Source organism: Physeter macrocephalus, chromosome 11 (genome assembly GCF_002837175.3).
Source record: "Physeter macrocephalus isolate SW-GA chromosome 11, ASM283717v5, whole genome shotgun sequence".
NCBI lineage: Eukaryota > Metazoa > Chordata > Mammalia > Artiodactyla > Physeteridae > Physeter > Physeter macrocephalus.
The window spans coordinates 113050690-113070757 of record NC_041224.1 but is presented as its reverse complement, the minus strand read 5'-3'; the positions used below and the strand labels follow the sequence as shown (position 1 = coordinate 113070757).

The 20068-nt window shown below is 35.2% G+C and overlaps 1 protein-coding gene across 5 annotated transcripts in view; it reads left to right on the top strand.

Moving 5' to 3' along the window:
• Positions 1–20068, top strand: part of PRKD1 (protein kinase D1) — a 340452-nt gene that overhangs the window by 249671 nt on the left and 70713 nt on the right. For 3 of the 5 annotated variants that reach the window (XM_028495666.2, XM_055088374.1, XM_055088375.1), the window contains exons 3-5: positions 5748–5879; positions 7221–7381; positions 17536–17559. In XM_028495666.2, coding sequence (XP_028351467.1) covers positions 5748–5879; positions 7221–7381; positions 17536–17559 — 317 coding nt within the window. Of the gene's footprint in view, positions 1–3910; positions 4076–5747; positions 5880–7220; positions 7382–17535; positions 17560–20068 lie in introns of those variants that run through there. The other 2 variants (XM_028495668.2, XM_024134023.3) reach the window with 2 other exon arrangements.

The window sequence follows — 20068 nt, the reverse complement described above, 5'->3', positions numbered from 1 at the left end:
TCCATTGTATATATGTGCCACATCTTCTTTTTAAGAGTCTGGCCATATACTTATAAAATATTTTCCCAGAACTTTCTGAACTGCCTGATCAGCATATCTAAATACATTTTATATTTCTTCTCTTGGCTGCTGTAACCTTTGGGATGATATATTCACAGCCTCCCAAGTTCCCATCATTGCTCCTCACTAATGTTTTTCTGGTCATAAGTGAGTGAAAAATGGAAATTTCTGTCTTTTTTTCTCCAGTTATCTAAAAGATTCTTTTGTAAGTGTCTCAACAAGTATTTGTTTAATGCTCTTGTTTCTGAAGAGCTAAGGGACTTTCCTGACTCTAGACATCTCCAGGTATAACAAAAATGTGAACCGTGTGATTAATTTGAACAGTGCTTGCATGAAGGGAATATCTGGCACAACAGTGGCTTGGAGAGACTGGGATCAATGGAGAAGCAGAAAGAAATGACCAACCTCAGGGTGTAGGTATTAGGTAGTGGAATGGGGGAAGGGACGTACACATCTGCAGGCGTAATTTTACAGGCTCAGATATCTGGGCCACGATAGTGTGCAAATGATCTATTGTAATTTCTCAGTTAGCTGTGTCATGGACAATTTGTTGGAGTCACTCTTGCCAACTGTCCTGACAGTGCACCAATGATCAAGAGCCCACAAAATTATAATTATAAAGAAATTTGTAGGTAGTCTTACAAATTTTCTATAATTAAATAAAATCAGGCTATACAAAATGTTTCCTCTTTCCTTTATCCTATTCTTTGCTTTCAAAACACTCTTCATCCTTCAAGACTCTGTTCAGTGATCCCTCCTTGATGAAGCTTTCCCTGATAGACCCAGGCAGTCTTAGTTGCCCTTTCTTTTGTGTTTCCATCCCTGCATCTTGTATTATGATTATTTATGGGTCTCTCATCCTCATTTTGGCTTTGAACCCTCAACAACAGATACTATTCCTTGTTATTTTTCTATTTCTAATATATACTACATTACAATACATATGCATTACTATATAGTAGGTTCTAGATATGTTAGTAAAACATAATATTAATCAACTATATGCTTGAAGGTATTAGGCCTGCTTGACTTACACGAGCTGATTTAAGAAAGACACAAAAATGTCTTAATTTAAATGCTTGCTTTTAGAACTATCACCTCCAAATAGAAATTACAGAGTAGTGTTTGGGACTCAATATAAAAAAATATTTCTAATAATTTGAGATATTTACAAATACAGTAAACTGATTTGTGAATAGTTATCATTCCACTAATGAAAGCTCTCACGGAACAGAGGATTATTTATGTGTATCTATTATGTGTGTGTATGGATGAATGATAGGATGTGAAAGTGGATATGGTTTCTTATCCACAGAATATCTTAAAACTGATGAGTATGTGTATTTATGTGGGGAGAGTGATATTCAGAAGCTATTTTCAATATTCCAGAGATTAAGAAAAAAACAAATTTATCTACAACAAATCTTAACAGTTTTTAAAAGCTTCATAATGTTTTGCTTTGGGCCAGACTTATCAGTTGAACGACACTGGTTATCATGTAGACACAAAACTCGAATTGGCTGTTAGTTATCGTTACCTTTGATTTTTGTAAAAATTTTAAAACCAGTTATTGTTACTAACTCCAATTTGTTTGGAGGGAGAAGGATTTCAAAAAATGGAGTATATGCAGAAAGCATGTTAAAAGAATTTTTGATCATGAACTGAATTAATTTCATTTTATACATTATTTCATGGACTTTTTTTCCTCAGTATTTTTTGCATCTCTGAGATAAGGATGCATCTTACAATAGTGGTGTGTTGTATTTAATTGCAGTGTTTTTTAAATCTTTGCTAGTAATTCATAAAATAAAGATGCAGCTTTACAATCCACAGAATTTTGATGGTCAGAGAATATGATGATTAGATTCAGAGTGGCTGAGAGAATTTGTATGGTTCAGCTATCAATCTGTCTGAATCAAGATCCTGTGTTACCTAGGGCAGCTCCTTAATTTTTCTGAGACAGTTTTCTCATCTATAAAGTGGGGATAATAGTATCTACTTCATAGAGTCCTTTGATACTTGAAATGTGTTAAGCTTTTCTTCTTCTTATACCTGTTCCAACTTGGCAATGCCAGAAAGAGTTAACACTTCTCCCAAATTGCCAAAATTACCAGTAAAAAAAAAATTACTGAAAATTACTGAAAAAAGTAACTGAAAAATTACTGAAAATGTCCTTACTGAAGATAGGACATTATTTGATTTTATTATGGAAATATTTTTGACCTCCAGAGATTATTTATTTTGCTTTGGAGGCCTGATTTCTTCTGTACTGCTAACCAAACAGTTTATTCCATTTTGTGCAACAATTTATCATGAACCTTAAAAGAAGTACTGATTATCTTAGAGTTTTTGGCTCAATTACCTGTTTTAAATGCTCAGTGACTAAGGAAAGCATGTTATTTTCTCCTCTCCTGCACCGTGGAGTATAACAATAGACTGTGAACAAAGCAAATCAAAGATACACAGGTACCAATATAAGGGGCCCATTGTGTTTAGTTTGTAGCCCTGTCATATGGTTTTAATTTAGGTCACCTGATTGATTTTGACATACTGACAGATAGCACATTGTTCTCTCTTGGAATCTCTAGACACTTTAGTATTTCTATTCTTATCTGTCCATTTTGCTTCCAAACCTTAAGTGAAATGGAATTACAGCATTCACTTTGTTTTCCTGTGCTAAGTGATTATCTCTGAAGTGCAATTTTGTGATTAGGCAAGATGGCATGCATACACTCAGCTAATGCTGATTTCCCCCAGGGTGCAGAAACAGGTAAATTCATAATGAATGGATGTTGTGCTTTGATTTCAAATGCATGTGAAACCTCACCACACTTGGTAGTTTTATTTTAAAAAATGTATTTAATTATTCTAAAATTAACAGGAGAATATTAAAATTGAACTTTAGAAAATGGCATTTAAACATAAGTCAAGGGTGCTAACTGCTTATGAATGTTAATCCCCTTCAAAAAGTGAAAAAACAAACGTACCTGACATAAACTGGATTTGGGGGGGGGGGGTCATTGAAAATCTTCTTTTTAATTATTTATATTCTTTCTGATTAATTCAAAAATATCTGAACACATCTAGGTATTAGTATTGTCAAATTCTAACATTCCTTATTTTGAAAACTACCTTAATTATTCAACTAATTGCTATCATGATATTGTCACCATTGTTTGGGTGACATTTGGCAGGGGTGGGAGATGGGGGGAGGGATGGGGGGAGAAGTTAGGAGTTAATGGTTGGCACAAAGTATTTCCTTTAACTATTTTCTTTGATGTTTTAAAAACAAATTTGTCCATGACTGTGAGAGACCAATTTTAAAGAAGATTTAGCATTTACAAAATTAGACACACTTTGACCAAATTATAAAAGTAGTTGATTGGAACCCAAACCACACTTTTTTACTGATTTACTTAGAATAAGCGTTGACTGTAGTATTGTGAAACTTGAAGTGTGAAAAGTAATAATACAATTTCCCAATCTTATTTCAATTGAAATCCTTTTTGTAAGGAACATTGACACTAATCAGAACTCCTTGTAGGCAATGCTAGAGCAACTTACTTGGCTGCATTTCTTTGATTAGCTCCTTGTTCCCACACTTTAATCTCTTAGTGTAGTGTCCGGTATACAGTAATAGCTCAATAAATCTTAACCTTATTATTATTCTCCTTATCTTTCCATTGAGTAAAACTAGTACCTTTAATAAGTTGATGGATGATTTCCAATAGTAAAGCATATTAATTTGGAATAAAGTACTTTTATTCAAGTTTCAAGGGAAAACTGACCCATTAAAAATTTTAATCTCTTTTTATGGTCCAGATATACGTCTGTGAACTATCAGTAATATCCTTTCTGGTTGAAGTGATTCACTTTCCTGCATGTTCTGTTGTCACTTGCCCTGAGGGATGTGATACCCTCAAAGTTGTCCTCATAATTTTGGACACCTATCTAGCAGAGATGAATCGCCTACAGTTTCAGCGTTCACTCTGTCACACCTTGCATACTTACCAAGGTAAGCGCTTCATTAGTATACTCCACAGGTGATTCATTAGCCCATACCTGCTATCCAAGGCACCATCAGGAAAACTGCAGATGTTTATTTCCCTCACCATGGGGCTGTTGGATATAACTCTTTGGGCAGAGTTAGGAAAGGTAAGATGTAACACTGGTATGATGAAAAGGACAGTGGATTGGGGACAAAACACTTGTGGGTTGTAGTCCTAGTTCTGTTTAGTAACTTAGGCCAAATTTTGTAGCTTCTTTGAACCTTAGAAGTTATTTTATAGTTATTGTGGAGTTTTTTGTTTGTTTTTATCTGCCTTTCTGCTGGTCTGGTAGGCTCTGTAAAGATGCCTTACTTATCTTTACATCTTTGTCCCTGGAATGGTGCCATTGACAATATTGAAAAGGTGTTTAACAAATGTATGTTGAAAAAGTAAGGCAAGAAGACAAACAGGAGGAAGAGAAGGGAAGGCAGAATAGAAGGATGTATTTAAGGCCTAAATTTTTCCCCAAATTCTCTTTGCATAAAACCTGATGAAATAAAGTGCATATGGTTCTATTCCAAGTTAATGGAAGTTTATACTTTAAGGGTTAGGAGAAGTCACCATTGGTCAGACCTTCTCTTTTTATGTATGGGAAACTGAGGCTCGTGATGATTAAGTGAGTTGTCAGTAAGATAATGGCAAAGCCTCATCCAGCTCTTCTCACGCGTAGGTCAGCACTCCCTGGACTATTATGGGCAGCCTTAATATCGGGCTATATGTGTAAATAGATCCAGAAAGATATAGCCCTACACACTAGAATTTTGGGAGAAGGGGTGGTCTTTCACTTTCAGTTCTCTGTACCTTTCTATTTCTTGATTTAAGCAACACCAAAAAACCGTGCACTATTTTTATAACATAATAAAAGTATCATGTGGAAAAGTATAATTTTTAAAACATAATGAATTTCAATACTCTGTACGAATACCATATGGGATAAATAACAATAAGCAATAACAAAAAGTACCCTATAGCATGAACATGATTTGCTAAAGTATATTTATCAGAGTGGGCTGAAATTCACCAGTGTGTGTATTAAATCCCTCTGTTGGGCATATTGATGAAGAGGCTGCTTGTTATTTTTAGGTCAGGATTTAAATGCTTGGTTATATTGCCTAAGAGTTCAAACAACTGTGTCTCCCCAAAAGAGGCTGCCCAGATTTCTTCCAGTTGGGCCCCACCGTTCTAATGTACTTCTTCAAGGTCATATTCAAGTACACTGTCTTCTGATCTCTCTAAATTCCATTCATCAAGTGTCTCCTTTCTATTAATATTTCTGAATACCTCTCTGGCTCATTTACGTAAGAGAAAAAGCAAAGTGTTTTAAAGCAACATCCCTTATTAATAGATTGAATTGAGTTATTCTTTCATTCATTCTTTGTTCTAGCGTTTTGGCTATTTTTGAAGTGGCCAGAGACCTTGATAAGCAGGAAGACAAGAAAGAGGTTCCTGTGCCACCACTTGTAAAGCTGTGGTTGAGAAGAATGGAGTGGAATGGCTAAAAGTCAAGCAGTGTTGCATCTTATCTTTCCTGACTTTGCCCAGTTATACCCATACTTGCATGTTAAGTATCTTGCATACTAATTATCTATAGATGAGCTTATTTATTCAACTTATTTTTCAATGTTATTATTTTCACAGCTTCCGCCACCTTTGAAGACTTTCAGATTCGTCCCCACACTCTCTTTGTTCATTCGTACAGAGCTCCAGCTTTCTGTGATCACTGTGGAGAAATGCTATGGGGGCTGGTGCGTCAAGGCCTTAAATGTGAAGGTAAGGTATTCCTTCCCCAGCCAAGTAGAACGCATGCTGGAGTTAGCTACTTATGTCGTGCCCTCTTCTGCAATGCCTTCTTTCCTTCAGATACCTTCCAGGGATCTGGGTACTGCGTGGATTCTGTTCGGTTCATTTCCTATCTTCAATATGTTAGCCCTGATCTGGAAAGCCAGATTCTCCTACCTTTTCCCCTATATCATGTGGATATGTTTCTCTCCCATAAGGTGTTGGTTATTTTGCTAACAGGCTAAACATATAATTTGCATCTTAAGCCAGAACTTGGAATAGTAGGCATTCAATAAATGTTTGCTGAAAGGAGCTGAGATTCAGGAGGTTAATCAAACCATCCAGGGTCACTCAGCTGTTGAGTGGAGGCTGGAACATGTACCCAGTTTCTACACCAAGATCATGGTTTTATCATCCTCCATGGACAGAAATCCTTGAAGTGCATAATTCAGGTTTATAGGATACCATGATATAATCTTAAAAACGGACCAAATCATACCTTGCTCTTTTTTGATGAAGGGTGGGGCGGGGAGGGATAGAGCTGTTTGAACTTTGACCAAAAACCCCAAGCTTTTATGATGAAATCCATAAATAAAATAACCATAATTTCTGAATTTCTGTCTGTAAGAAGGGAAGTTAAGAGACAGTGATCTGGAAGAAAGTCTACCTAAAGTGTAGTTTTATGAAAATTTGTCTGGCCTGCTATGTGACACATGGGGAAATTCTGAACAGTAAGACTACGTGAGAGAACTATGAACAGTAGAAATATTGAGAGGAAAATGGTGCTTTCCTAATTATCTACCATGTAGAAACTAGCATGTGAAGTATTTTACATATTTTCTTAACAATTCTGCAAGGTAGTTATTATCCCCGTTTTACAGACAGGAAAACTGAGGTGAAGTAATTTGTCCAAGGCCATGTAGACAGACAAGTTGTGGAGCCATGATTCAAATGAGTGTAAGTCAAAAGTTGTGAAGCATTATGCTTAATTTTCCCTTGCAATAGAACTTGAGGCAGCTAAAAGTAGGTCATCTCACTGGAGTTTTATTGCTAGATCCCTCAAAGCCCAAGTCCCTTATGTTAGAAAACATTTTTTAAAATGATAACCAGGGTAGTTGCTGGGCTCATCCAATAAAATCAGATGTCAAAACCCAGCTTATTGACAAATTGGGAAAATAAATCAGGAGAAGCTCAAAAGAAAATTTAAATTTTCGAACAGCCTCAAGAAAAATGGAAGCAGTACTGTTTCTAAAAATTCATAATTTACAACTTATACTAAAGTAGCTTTTAATTTATAGTTGAACAAAAGTCATTTTTACTTTCTCCTTCCAGGATGTGGGCTGAATTACCACAAGAGATGTGCATTTAAAATCCCCAACAATTGCAGTGGCGTGAGGCGGAGAAGACTCTCAAATGTTTCCCTTACTGGGCTCAGCACTGTCCGCACAGCATCTGCCGAGCTTTCCACCAGTGCCCCCGATGAGCCCCTTCTGGTATGGCCTCCTGTTTATCCATTTGCCCGTTTACATGAGAAATCTGTAGGATGATGTGGTAACAGTGGTCATCAATCCAAGACAGTGCCCTGGGAGAGAGGACACAGCCAGGGTGTTAATGACTGTGTTTCTTCAGGGCCTGTGCTGTAGATTGGTCAGTGCTTCAACAAATATCCAACAGCTTCGAGTTTGCTTTTATCTGTGAGCTGAGAGCAATTTAAAAATCTGTGAGGTTTCATCATGGTCATGGAGCCAGAGCTGCACAAACTAATCCGTGAATGTGACAAAACATAGTTTGTCAAAATTTGGAAACCAGAGATGCAAGATTTTCTTCTCTGACGATTATTAGAGTACTTCGTGGCATAGTTGACTGTTTATTCTGGGAGAAAATCTGAAATTCGCTCATATGAAAAGATGAAAGTCTTTAATTGTTTGGCATTAAAGGCATACATGCTAATGTCAAAGACACTGGTTGACAAATGCTATGGGGAAAATAGCATTTAATACTTTAAATATTTCCATTGGCTCTAAAATATATATCTGTGGATATGGCTTAAATATTTTTTCTTTAAGAACGTCAAATTTTGATTTTCCAAACATTGAAAGCAAAGTAAAAATTGTGGTAATTATGTGCACTATTTAAAATAAGAACATTATTCTGAAATAAGCTAATTGTATGAGCTTGTTTCCTATATTCCCTCTGCTAGTGGATATTACAAAAACTCTTTATTATCTAATAATTACAAACATCAATCAAAGAGAAAAATAAAAATTATCAAACATTTAGGTTAGATAAATCCCTGGAGTGGAGAAGGGCAATGCATTTTTTTTTTTTTTTTTTTTTTTTGCGGTACGCAGGCCTCTCGCTGTTGTGGCCTCTCCCGTTGTGGAGCACAGGCTCCGGACGCGCAGGCTCAGCGGCCATGGCTCACGGGCCCTGCCGCTCCGCGGCATGTGGGATCCTCCCGGACCGGGGTACAAACCCGTGTCCCCTGCATCGGCAGGCGGACTCTCAACCACTGCGCCACCAGGGAAGCCCCCGGGGCAATGCATTTTGAAGCCATCTCTAAAAAGCTGTATTAATGACTCTATTGTTCGGAAAATATTTTATTGTGATCTTTAAATCACTTAAATTTTGTTACAACATAAGCCAGACATATAACTCAAATGAATGCTTATTTTGATAAATAGGAAAAGTCCATACTCTGTGTTTCTGTGACTTTCGGGGGGGGAGTTTGTTGTGTTTTCATCAAGTGACCTGTTAGGGGAAGTCAGGTACTAAATCCCACCAGTAACTAGAAGAATATATTATATTTTGGTGACTATTCAGAATGCATGTGTGGTTATATATTATTTTATAAAGTTGTATTAGTTAGAATTAATGATACTCTTACTGAAAGGTGCTTAAGTCAAAATCTATTTACTTTTTCAAATAACTCTCATATTATCTTTCCAACTCTGAGATTTCTTGACTTCGTTTGAATTTTTGTAGGTAGTGATTTTATAAGTTAGCAGTTACTCTTGCTTTTAAGTACCGTCTCTGAGAGTCATACTGTTTACAGAATAGACATTTTTAAGCAAGTTTTAGAAACAAAATTATAAGTTAATGTGTATTGTTTTCAGTTTCACCAGGAAAAGATTTTTAAATGTTAGTTAACATCTCATAAGAAATCTAAAGCTCTAAACTAAAGTTATTCATCATTAGAATAGATTAGAATCTAGGTAATTAATGCTAAAGATTCTTCCTTTAAAACTATCTCAGTTTTTCAAAAAGAATTAATAGGAATATATTTAATTAAGTTTGCCTGGAGAATTCAGACTGGACTTCCAAGATGAGGTGTTACTTAAGCTGATCTTTACTGTGCTTTTTCATTTATCAGCAGTTTGATTTTCTATATTAGGCTAAGTGTTTGATCTCGTCAAAGTCATACAGGGTAATTTTAAATGATGGCTTTTGTGCAAAGACTTCATAAGTCAATAGAAAGAGTTGCATGTATATAATCTGTTTTAATATGTTTCTTAATATATGCTTGATGTATTTAAAATTAATTTTGTGTGATATTTGAATACTAAAATTAAGAAAAAAACTATATCTCAGTTTTTAATAATATATACATATATGCACATATGTATGTATACATACACGTGTGTGTATATATATATACTTCCAAACATCACATATGTATCATTTAGATTTTATAAATATAAATGAAATTATTATATGCATGCATATTTATAAATGTGAATGTATAATTTATATATAAATTTAACTTAGATTACTAAAGTCTTTAAGCAGGTTTTTGTGTTTTTCAACCAAATTATTTAATTGCTTTAATTGCTTTATTTAATCGAATTACATAATTATTTAATTATTCGAATTACTTGATTACAAGCTATATTGTACATCAGATGTTGAAATTCATTAGCACTTTATTGCTGAACGGAATTTTTTTGTAGTAGAATGCTTAAAAATGTTTTAAAAATACATTTTAAAAATCACATTTTAACTATATCTGCCAAGAATGCTTACAAAAGTTTGATCAAATCAGATATTTATGAGGTGAGACAATATTGGGACCACAGGATACTTTGAAAAATGTTATTATGAACTTTCATAACCTTATAAAAAATGCCCTGTGGGTAACCTTTAAATGAAAAATGCCTTTGGTAATAGTGTTGGTGACACATTGGCTCTCAAATGCATGTTTTACATTCATCATAGCACTTTTTGCCCCTGTGGGGTGCCTGTATGTCTCTCTTTGCATGCTCACAGTGCAGCTAATATGTCTCTTTTCATCCCTGTGCAAAACATAAAAGGCCAGTAACTATAGTTTAAAGGTTGTAGTGAATGCCTAGTCAAAGGTAACATTATGGTAATGATAGTGAAACCTTTTAGTCCATATACAATAAACAATATTTTCCATTTCTGAAAAGGATGATGGCCTATATAAAGATGGCATTGCTAAGTAATGACATTAGACCACCCATGTTGCAAGTCTGCCATAAGTATAGATTTTCTCCCAAATGGAAGAAAATGATTTTTCTATTCAACACTTGATTGCCTATTTTGACTGGAAAATCACCATTTCACATATGGATTAAAATACTGGTAATTCTATTAATTTACCCATTTCTGGCAAATAAATTGAGTCTTGGATTTCTATAATGCTGCTAACATAGGAAAAAAAGTATAACAACATAGATCTTATGACAAGCTTTGTCTGTCATCAACTTCAGCACTAAACTGTATCCATTATTCCAGCCATGATGCAGTCCTGTTTTGAGAAAATCCAAAATGTAGGCAATTTATGTCATAAGAGCTCTGCAAGGGTGTATATCTTTTTGTACATCATCACCTATGTTAGAAGGAAACAAGAAAAACTCAGTAGGTACTTAAGGAGGACACACTAATATGTTGTTTCATTATGTATAAGTATACTTATTAAGATTATATCAGTTTTATAAACTTCTAGACAATTGCATAGGAGAAGTCAAGATTAAATGATCCTATAATATCTCTATTTATCATCTAGACCTTTTTAAAAATCATCTCTTTTTAAAAATTTACAGATGTTCTTGTGGCGTTTGGGAAAAGTTAAAGCCATTTAAAATCATGTTATACACGGCTTAGTCTTAGGCAAAAAAGTTAATAATCTGTTCCAGAACTTCTGCTCCTAGCTATGAAGAAGCTTGTATCAGACCACTCTCCTGTAAGGGACAATTATAAAAGCTGAATACAGTATAACAGAACATAACAAAACAATATTTAAAGGTACCTAAGAGCAACCAAGGCAATCAGGACTTGAGGGACAAATGTCTCAGAAATAAGGAAATCAGAGGGAAGAGATATGGGAACATATGTATATGTATAACTGATTCACTTTGTTGTAAAGCAGAAACTAACACACCATTGTAAAGCAATTATACTCCAATAAAGATGTTTAAAAAAAAAAAAAGAAAGAAGGAAATCACAGAGAGGTCAATGCACAGGACAGCCCCCAAACAAAGAAGTAGCTGGCTCAAAGTGTCAATAGTGCTGAGTTTGAGAACCCCTGATGTAGAGCAAAGCTGGAGAATTTCCAAACATATCATAAAGCCATAGTTAAGACAATGTGGTATTACACAAGAACAGAAAATAAACCAATGAAACAGAATAGAAGGAGTCCAGAAACTATGCACATATACAGGCCAACTAAGTTATGACAACAGTACCACTGCTGTGAGAAAATGATGGTTTTTTTCAACGAATATTTCTGGAACCAATGGGATATCTATATGGAAAATATGAATCTTGACCTTACCTTATACCATATACAAAATAAATCCTAGGTAGATTAGGAGCTTCTAGGAGATAACATACAAGAGTATCTACAGTAACTTGGGTCATGAAAACCTTTTTCAAATAGGACTCAAATCACTGATGACAAAAGAAAAAAATTGATAAATTGGGCATCATTAAAATTAACAAATTATTTTCAGCAAAATATACCATTAAAAGGGTGGAAAAGCAAGTCACAGAATGGGAAAAGATATTTTCAATGTATATAATATGTATATATATCTTGTAAAAGAGCCATATCCAAATGTATAAAGAACATCTATAAAAGTTGAAAAGACAGACAACCTTATTTAAGATACAGGCAAAGTACTTGAACGGCACTTTACAAAAGAAGACAGCCAATAAACATGAAAATGTATTTTACATCGTTATTTATCAGAGTCTAAATTTAAATCTCCAGTGTGATAGCTCTACACCAGAATGTCTAATGTTGGGGAAAAAAAAACTGACAGTAACAAGTATTGGTGAAGATATTGAGCAACTAGAACTCACATACACTACTACTAGGAATATAAATTGGTTCAGCAACTTTGGAAATCTGGTTGGCAGTTGTCTTCTAAAGCTGAACATATGCATATCATGCGACTCAGCAGTTTTACTCCTAGGTATATATTCACCAGAAATGTGTATAGACATGCATGGAAAGATATGTACCAGAATTTTTAAAAAATTTTAATTTTTAAAAATACGTACCAGAATTTCTAAAAATTTTTTAGACTTCACTTTTTTAAAGCAGTTTTAGGTTCACAGCAAAATTGAAAGGCAGGCACAGAGATTTCCCATATACCCCTTGCCCCCCACACATGCATAGCCTCCCCCATTATCACCATCACTCACCAGAGTGGTACTTTTGCTAACACTGGTGAACATAACGTTGACATACACATCATAATCACCCAGTCACATCATAACCAACCAAAGTCCATGGTTTGCTTTAGGGTTCACTCATGGTGTTGTACATTCTGTGGATTTGGACAAATGCATAATGACATGTATTCATCATTATGGTATCATGCAGAGTATTTTCACTGCTCTAAAAGTCCTCTTAGCTTCATCTATTCTTCCCTCCTCCCCTTCAGCCAACCCCTACCAACTACTGATTTTTTTTACTGTCTCTATAGTTTTGCCTTTTTCAGAATGTCATATAGTTGGAATCATACAGTATGTACCCTTTCCAGTTTGGCTTCTTTTACTTAGTAGGACATACTTAAGTTTCCTCCATGTCTTTTCATGGCTTGATGGCTCATTTCATTTTAGAGTGAAATAACATTCCATTGTCAAGATGTCCACAGTTCATTTATCCATTCACCTAACAAAGGACATCTTGGTTGCTTCCATGTTTTGCCAGTTATGAGTAAGGCTACTGTAAGCATCCATGTATAGGTTTTGGTGTAAACATAAGTTTTCAGCTCTTTTGAGTAAGTATCAAGGAGTGCAATTGCTGGATCATATGATAAGATTATGTTTTGTCAGAACTGCCAAACTGTCTTCCAAAGTGGCTGCACCATTTTGCATTCCCACCAGCAATGAATGAGAGTTCCTGTCGTTGCACATCCTTGTCAGCATTTGGTGTTGTCGTTATTTTGGATTTTGTGTTCTGATAGGTGTGTAGTGGTTTCTCATTGTTTTAGTTTGCATTTCCCTGATGACATATGATGCGAAACTTCTTTTCACATGCTTATTTGCCATCTGTGTATCTTTTTTGGTAAGACGTTTGTTAAGGTTTTTGGCCCATCTGTAACTTGGATTGTTTGTTTTCTTATTGTGGAATTTTAAGAGTTCTTTGTATATAGATATATTATTTAATATTTATTTATTTATTTACTTTGGTTGCTCCTGGTCTTAGTTGCAGTATGCGGGATCTTTAGTTGCGGCAGGCGGACTTCTTAGTTGTGGCATGCAAACTCTTAGCTGTGGCATACATGCAGGATCTAGTTCCCCGACCAGGGATCGATCCCAGGCCCCCTGCATTGGGAGCGTGGAATCTTACCCACTGGACCACCAGGGAAGTTCCAAGAGTTCTTTGTATATTTTGGATAACAATCTTTATTAGATGTGTCTTTTGCTAATATTTTGCAAATGTTTTCTCCCTGTCTGTGGCTTGTCTTTTAATTCTCTTAACATTGTTTTCTGCAGAGCAGAAGTTTTTAATTTTAGTGAAATCCAGCTTATCATTTATTTCTTTCAAGGATCATGTCTTTGGTTATGTATTTTAAAAAGCACCACCATATCCAAGGTCACCTAGGTTTTCTCCTCTGTTATCTTCTAGGATTTTTATAGTGTTGTGTTTTACGTTTAGGTCTATGATTCATGTAGAGTTAAATTTTTTAATTTAAATTAACTTAATTAACTTTCATTAATTTACTTTTTAATTTAAGTTAATTAAGTTATTAATTCATTGTAAGTTCTGTGTCAAGATTCATTTGTTTACATGTGAATCACCAGCACCATTTATTGAAGAGACCATCTTTGCTCCATTGTATTGCCTTTGCTCCTTTGTCAAAGGTGAGTTGACTGTATTTATGGGGGCCTATTTGGGGTCTCACTGTTTTGCTTCATTGATCTATTTGTCATTCTTATACCACACTGTTTTGATTATTATAGCTTTATAGTAAGTCTTGAAGTTGGGTAGCATCAATCCTCTAACTTTATTCTTCTCCTTCAGTATCATGTTGGCTCTTCTGGGTCTTTTGCCTCTCCATATAAACTATAAAATCACTTTGTTGATATCCATAAAACAATTTGCTGAGATTTTGATTGGGATTGCATTGAATCTATAGGTCAAGTTGGGAAGAACTGACAAATTGATAACATTGAGTCTTCCTATCTGTGAACATGGTATATCTCTCTCCATTATTTTGCTCTTTTATGTCACTCATCAGAGTTTTGTAGTTTTCCTCATATAGATCTTATTCATATTTTGTTAGATATATACCTTAGTATTTCACCTTGGTGGGGTGCCAGTGTGAATGGTATTGTTACAAGCATGTTTTTAATATTTTTATTCATTGTAGCTAAAAGCTAGAAACAAATAAATTAGTGGTAGTCATACAATGGAATAGTATACAGCAATACAGCAATAGAATTTAGGAACTGTTGATTCATTCAGCAACATAAATGAATCTCACAAAATAATATTTAGGGAAAAAAAACAGACACAAAAGATTATTTGCCTGTGAATCCAGTGTATGAAGTTCTAATCCAGAAAAACTGATTTATGGTGAGAGACATCAGAATAATGGTTCCTCGTAGGTGCCCACTGAGAGAGGGAGCAAGAGAGAGCCTTTCTGGATGCTGGAAATATTCTGTATCTTGATCTGGGTAGAGGTTACATGCTTATATGCTCATGTAAAACCTCATCAAGATGTACACCTAGGGCTTCCCTGGTAGCTCAGTGGTTGAGAGTCCGCCTGCCGACGCAGGGGACGTGGGTTCGTGCCCCGGTCCGGGAGGATCCCACGTGCCGTGGAGCGGCTGGCCCCGTGAGCCATGGCCGCTGAGCCTGCGCGTCCGAAGCCTGTGCTCCACAACGGGAGAGGCCGCAACAGTGAGAGGCCCGCGTACCGCAAAAAAAAAAAAAAAAAAAAAGAAAAAATGTACACCTAGAATTTTCTGTACTTTATTCTATATAAATTATACCTCAATAAAAAGGTTTTAAAATGACAATAGCAAGTTATAAATTCATTAGGTTTCTTCATCCCAAGTCATGTGGTAAAAGAATGAAATATTGTATCAGAAAAGTTAATAATTAAATTTAATTCTGAGATTCCTATCAGTCAATTTAAAGAAAATGGGGTTATAGAAATTGCATTATTCAGTAACAAGAAACATAAATTCTTTGGGTGCTAAATGAAAGTCATATGCCACATCACCCTAATATATATAGTATTCATTTACATAATAAACATTTTCTACAGTAGTCTTCACCACAGATACACAACTGTGATTCATATGATCTTCTTTCAAGGGAAAAACAAAAATAAAAACAAAGCTCTAGTAAAATATTACAACCAAAGGAATAGATGGCTCTCTTTTTCTTGGTGATCTATGGACATTTCTGGTGATTCTAATTTGATAGCAAGGGAGAAATACAGAGGTGTGTGTTTGCCAAAATTTTTTCTTTAAAATAATGGTGCTATAAAATATTATGCAAAAAACCCTTCTCCTAGTCAAATAAGATTGGGAAGTACTTCTCGGTCCATCCAAGTACTGGACATCACAATATTCATTAAGCATAGTTATGGTTCTCAGAAGTCTTGCAATGATGAAATCAGTGTTCCTAAACTGACTCAACTGTGGAATCCCTTTTTCTCAGGAAACCTAGGAATATCTAGTGGGAACATAACATGCACTTTTAGAAATGGTAACTTAGAGGAATAAGTCAATTAATGCATGTTGCATAGACCATCTTCAAATATCGTGCAGTAAACCAGCACTAAGCTGGAATTGAATTCTGATGATAGCCCAGAATAAAGACATTCAGGGCTACAAACTGGAGGAAAATCCTGAGCTTTGGATATTAGGTATGTTGATGACAAGGATAATATCTTATTTTGGAAATCGAGGAAATTTGATTTCTTCTCGCAAAGGGAAAGCTTTGCCTCCTCTGTATGAAAATGTTCCATAAAAGTACATTCAAACAGGGTTATAATTTCTCCTCCAAAGTCATGTTTGGATCTGGCCAAATGAGCAATTGTTGCCCCTGAATTCTGCTCATGCTTCATGTTAATCCAGAAGTCTAACTGGTATCACTGGGTCACAGTTAATTTTAGCAGAACCTCAATCTAAATGTACATCCCTTTCCAAAGTCTGACAAAATGGGTTAGCTGTAGCTTGCAAATTAGGATGCAGGGACTGAGAGAACAAATAATAGGATTTTTCTCAAAGTGTAATGTTTATTCAACACTGGAAATATCATGGATTTCAAAACACCGTCATGCATTTTTGTTAAGAAAAAGAGTCAACTGTATTTTAGTTTTGATTTAATTTCTAGTTATCAGATAGAGCTACCCCACAAAGCTTGAGGGAACAGAGATGAAAAAGAACATATTCAGCATAAATTACCAGATGCATGTCTACTTAACCAAAATGTTTCTTAGATTTTTCATTGATACTCCTCCTCTTAAAAAAATTTATCATAACCTTTCTACTTTTGAATTATATTTCAACCTTAAATGAAATCAGACAGAAAACAATGATATGCAGCGAAGACTCTAAAATGAGCAAAGAATACACTGTAGACATATTTCTCTCATTAAAACTCTAACCCACTGTTGGACTTTTCAGGTTTGTAAAGCACTGACTGATACTGATTATTCATCAACTTATTCTTGCCTGCAGGCAGATAACTATGTCACATTTGATTACTTTGATGACCTTTTTCTTTCTTTTTCCATTGAGAGTATGAATTATTGTGAAGAAAGTCTGATCTTTCACTTAAAGGTCAAAATGCTTCTTTCTGACTCTAATTTATTTTCAAGAAGGTGAATGAACCGTCTTTCATCACTGACACTGTGACAAGTAGATATTTTCTTTACCTCTACCAACTCAAAGCTGTAAACTGTGTTTTTGCAATCTTAGTGCCTGTAGTTCCATTGAAATGTTAAAAAGTAGTTTCTAACCCAGATGTTTCTGTGCCACAAAGACTGATTAGTATCACATTTTGCTTTTTCTTGAAAATATATCTATTATTTGCTAATAATATTATTGAGTAACATGCATTGCTTTCCTCCAATAATAACACGGTTCTCTTGTCTTTTGCCTCCCCTTTTCTGCACCTTTGTCTGCTTTTTGCTCTTACGACTTCATGTTTCAGTCTCCTGTGAGTCCTGGCTTTGAGGTAGGTACTAATTCTGCCTAGGAATGTGCTTCACCATCTTTTGCAAGCCAACATTATAATATTAAATTAACATCAGACAGTCATCTGTATTGACTCTATGAGAATACTCAGGTCAGAATTTAGCTCAGAATCCCACCTGCTGAACTGCAGAAAGCCCATGGTGGGTGGTGGTGGTGGTTGTCTTTTCCTGGTGTTATTGTTTAAGTTTTCACAGTCTTCAAGAAGACAAAGAGCAGTGCAGGCATTAGACCAATAGTTGGTTTATTAGATAAAATTTTGCCCTCAGATTACTTGATTCCATAACATTGGTGTCTTTTCTATGAAGCTGGGCAGGCCAGTTGAGAATAGAACAGAACACAGTCAGCACTCACTTTACCTGGTAGCATATTAACTGAAATGCCTGCATGCTGGAACTGTGTCCTGGTGCTAGGTACCATAGAACCGTGCCAAGTGAGGTCACCATCCTGGTATCCAGCAGTTTTGGTTGGCGCCATAAGTCACAAAACAAAGACTGCCTGAAGAGGACTATAACTTCTCAAGAAAGGAGCTTTGAATCCTTAATGTATTATCACAGTCTATTTAATTATTTTTAAAAAGGATGGTACTAGTGTATGTATTAAGGTCTCAATCCAAGAAGAAATTATACATGGAAAAACACACATTTCCTTCATAAAGGTTTTAAGTAAGACCCCCTCCAAAATTGGCCTTTTGTCTATCTTAAGCAATTAATAACCTAAACATGGAGAAGTCAAGCATTAAAGCAGGATATACAACAGTGCTCTTCTTGTGATAACTTGTTTTGACCAGTTGACTTGTTAATGTTTCGTTTTTCTTATTTCTGTACCTCTGGTGAGTTGAGAGTTGACATATTGTTATTTTCTTTCATGAGACTAAATTTCAAATACCATTATTAGTGTCCATTCTAAGATGGTATTGTTAAGGTAACTCTAACATAGGAAGCAAATGAAAACACAACCAGAACATGTTCTGGGTTAAAGAAAATTGACAAGTCAAGATATCTTGATTCATAAGATGTAAAATGAAGAGATCTGCTTCAATAATAGTGAATTCCCATGTTTGAAAAATTATCCTAGTTCAAAATGTGCCGTACTTAGAAAAGTCTGGGGTGAATGCTAGGTCAGTATAATTTTTGATATTGTAAATTTAAATTTTGTAATTTACAGTGCTGTCCAGACATAATTTTAGATGTGGACTAGTATCTTTCCCTTCAAATTATCCTTTGGGAATAAAGCCAAAAAAGGGCGGGAAGCATTTTCCACTTCCCTCTCCTGCACTGAAATCGGAGCAGATGGTGTAAAAGAGGACTGAAAGGTAGTTTGCTTTTCTGTGGAAGTTGTACAACTTAAAGGCAGCCAGGCCTTCATGGGATAGCTCCTGAGGGAAACAAGATGCATCTTCTGCATAAGCTATTGTTCTTGAAGTTGTTTATAGCTGGTTTGTTGAAAAGGTAACAAACTTTTCTTCTTTTCTTTATAATGTCCTGGAAGATAATTATTCATAAAATTTGACCAATATTTCAGAGAAATATTCTAGTGACAGTTTATGAGTTGCAAAACTATTTGAGAAACCTGGTCATGGCTCCATGTTCAGCATGTCCTAGTCAGAGTTCATATTTTCAGGTTTGTAACTCAAGGATGCAAAAGTATACAAGTGTAGATCAATCCTCTGCCCTCATGGACTTGCAGGAATGGACAATATGGAAACAAAGAAATGTGTTTTTGTAAAAGCTTTCTGGTATTACATTGCAATGATATATATTAATTTACTTAATCTCCCCTATTGATTAGATTGGTTCCTTTTTTAAAAACAATGTGGAAATAGGCATCCTTGTCTGTATTTTTTGCACACTTGTAAACATATTTGTAGGTTTCTCAGTAAGTATTTATCAAATGAATCCAGTACGTTATATCCTTAGAAGCCAAGTAGACGAAAGAATATACACATTTCTTTTTGCCAACTAGTTCTTCAAAAGGATGTAAAAGTTTAAATTTATGACTTCGCTGACTGCAGTGTATGAGAGTTTGCATTTTCTCATAGTCTTCCCAACAATCTATTTTATCAGTATTTTAAAAGGTTTTTTTTTCAAAAATTTGATAGATAGGTAAAGTAATTTCTATTCCTAAATATTATTTCTTCACTGGAGAAGAGGAACAACTTTTCATATATTTATTGGACATCTGTATTTCACCTATGGTGAATTGCCTGTCTCTTTCTCTATTGAGTTGCTTACTGATTGCTTTGAATATATATATATATTTTTTAAACTTAAAAAAAAATTTTAACTTCTTTATTGGAGTATAATTGCTTTACAATGTTGTGTTAGTTTCTGCTGTATAACAAAGTGAATCAGCTATATGTATACATATATATCCCCATATCTCCTCCCTCTTGCATCTCCCTCCCACCCTCCCTATCCCACCCCTCTAGGTGGTCACAAAGCACTGAGCTGATCTCCCTGTGCTATGCGGCTGCTTCCCACTAGCTATCT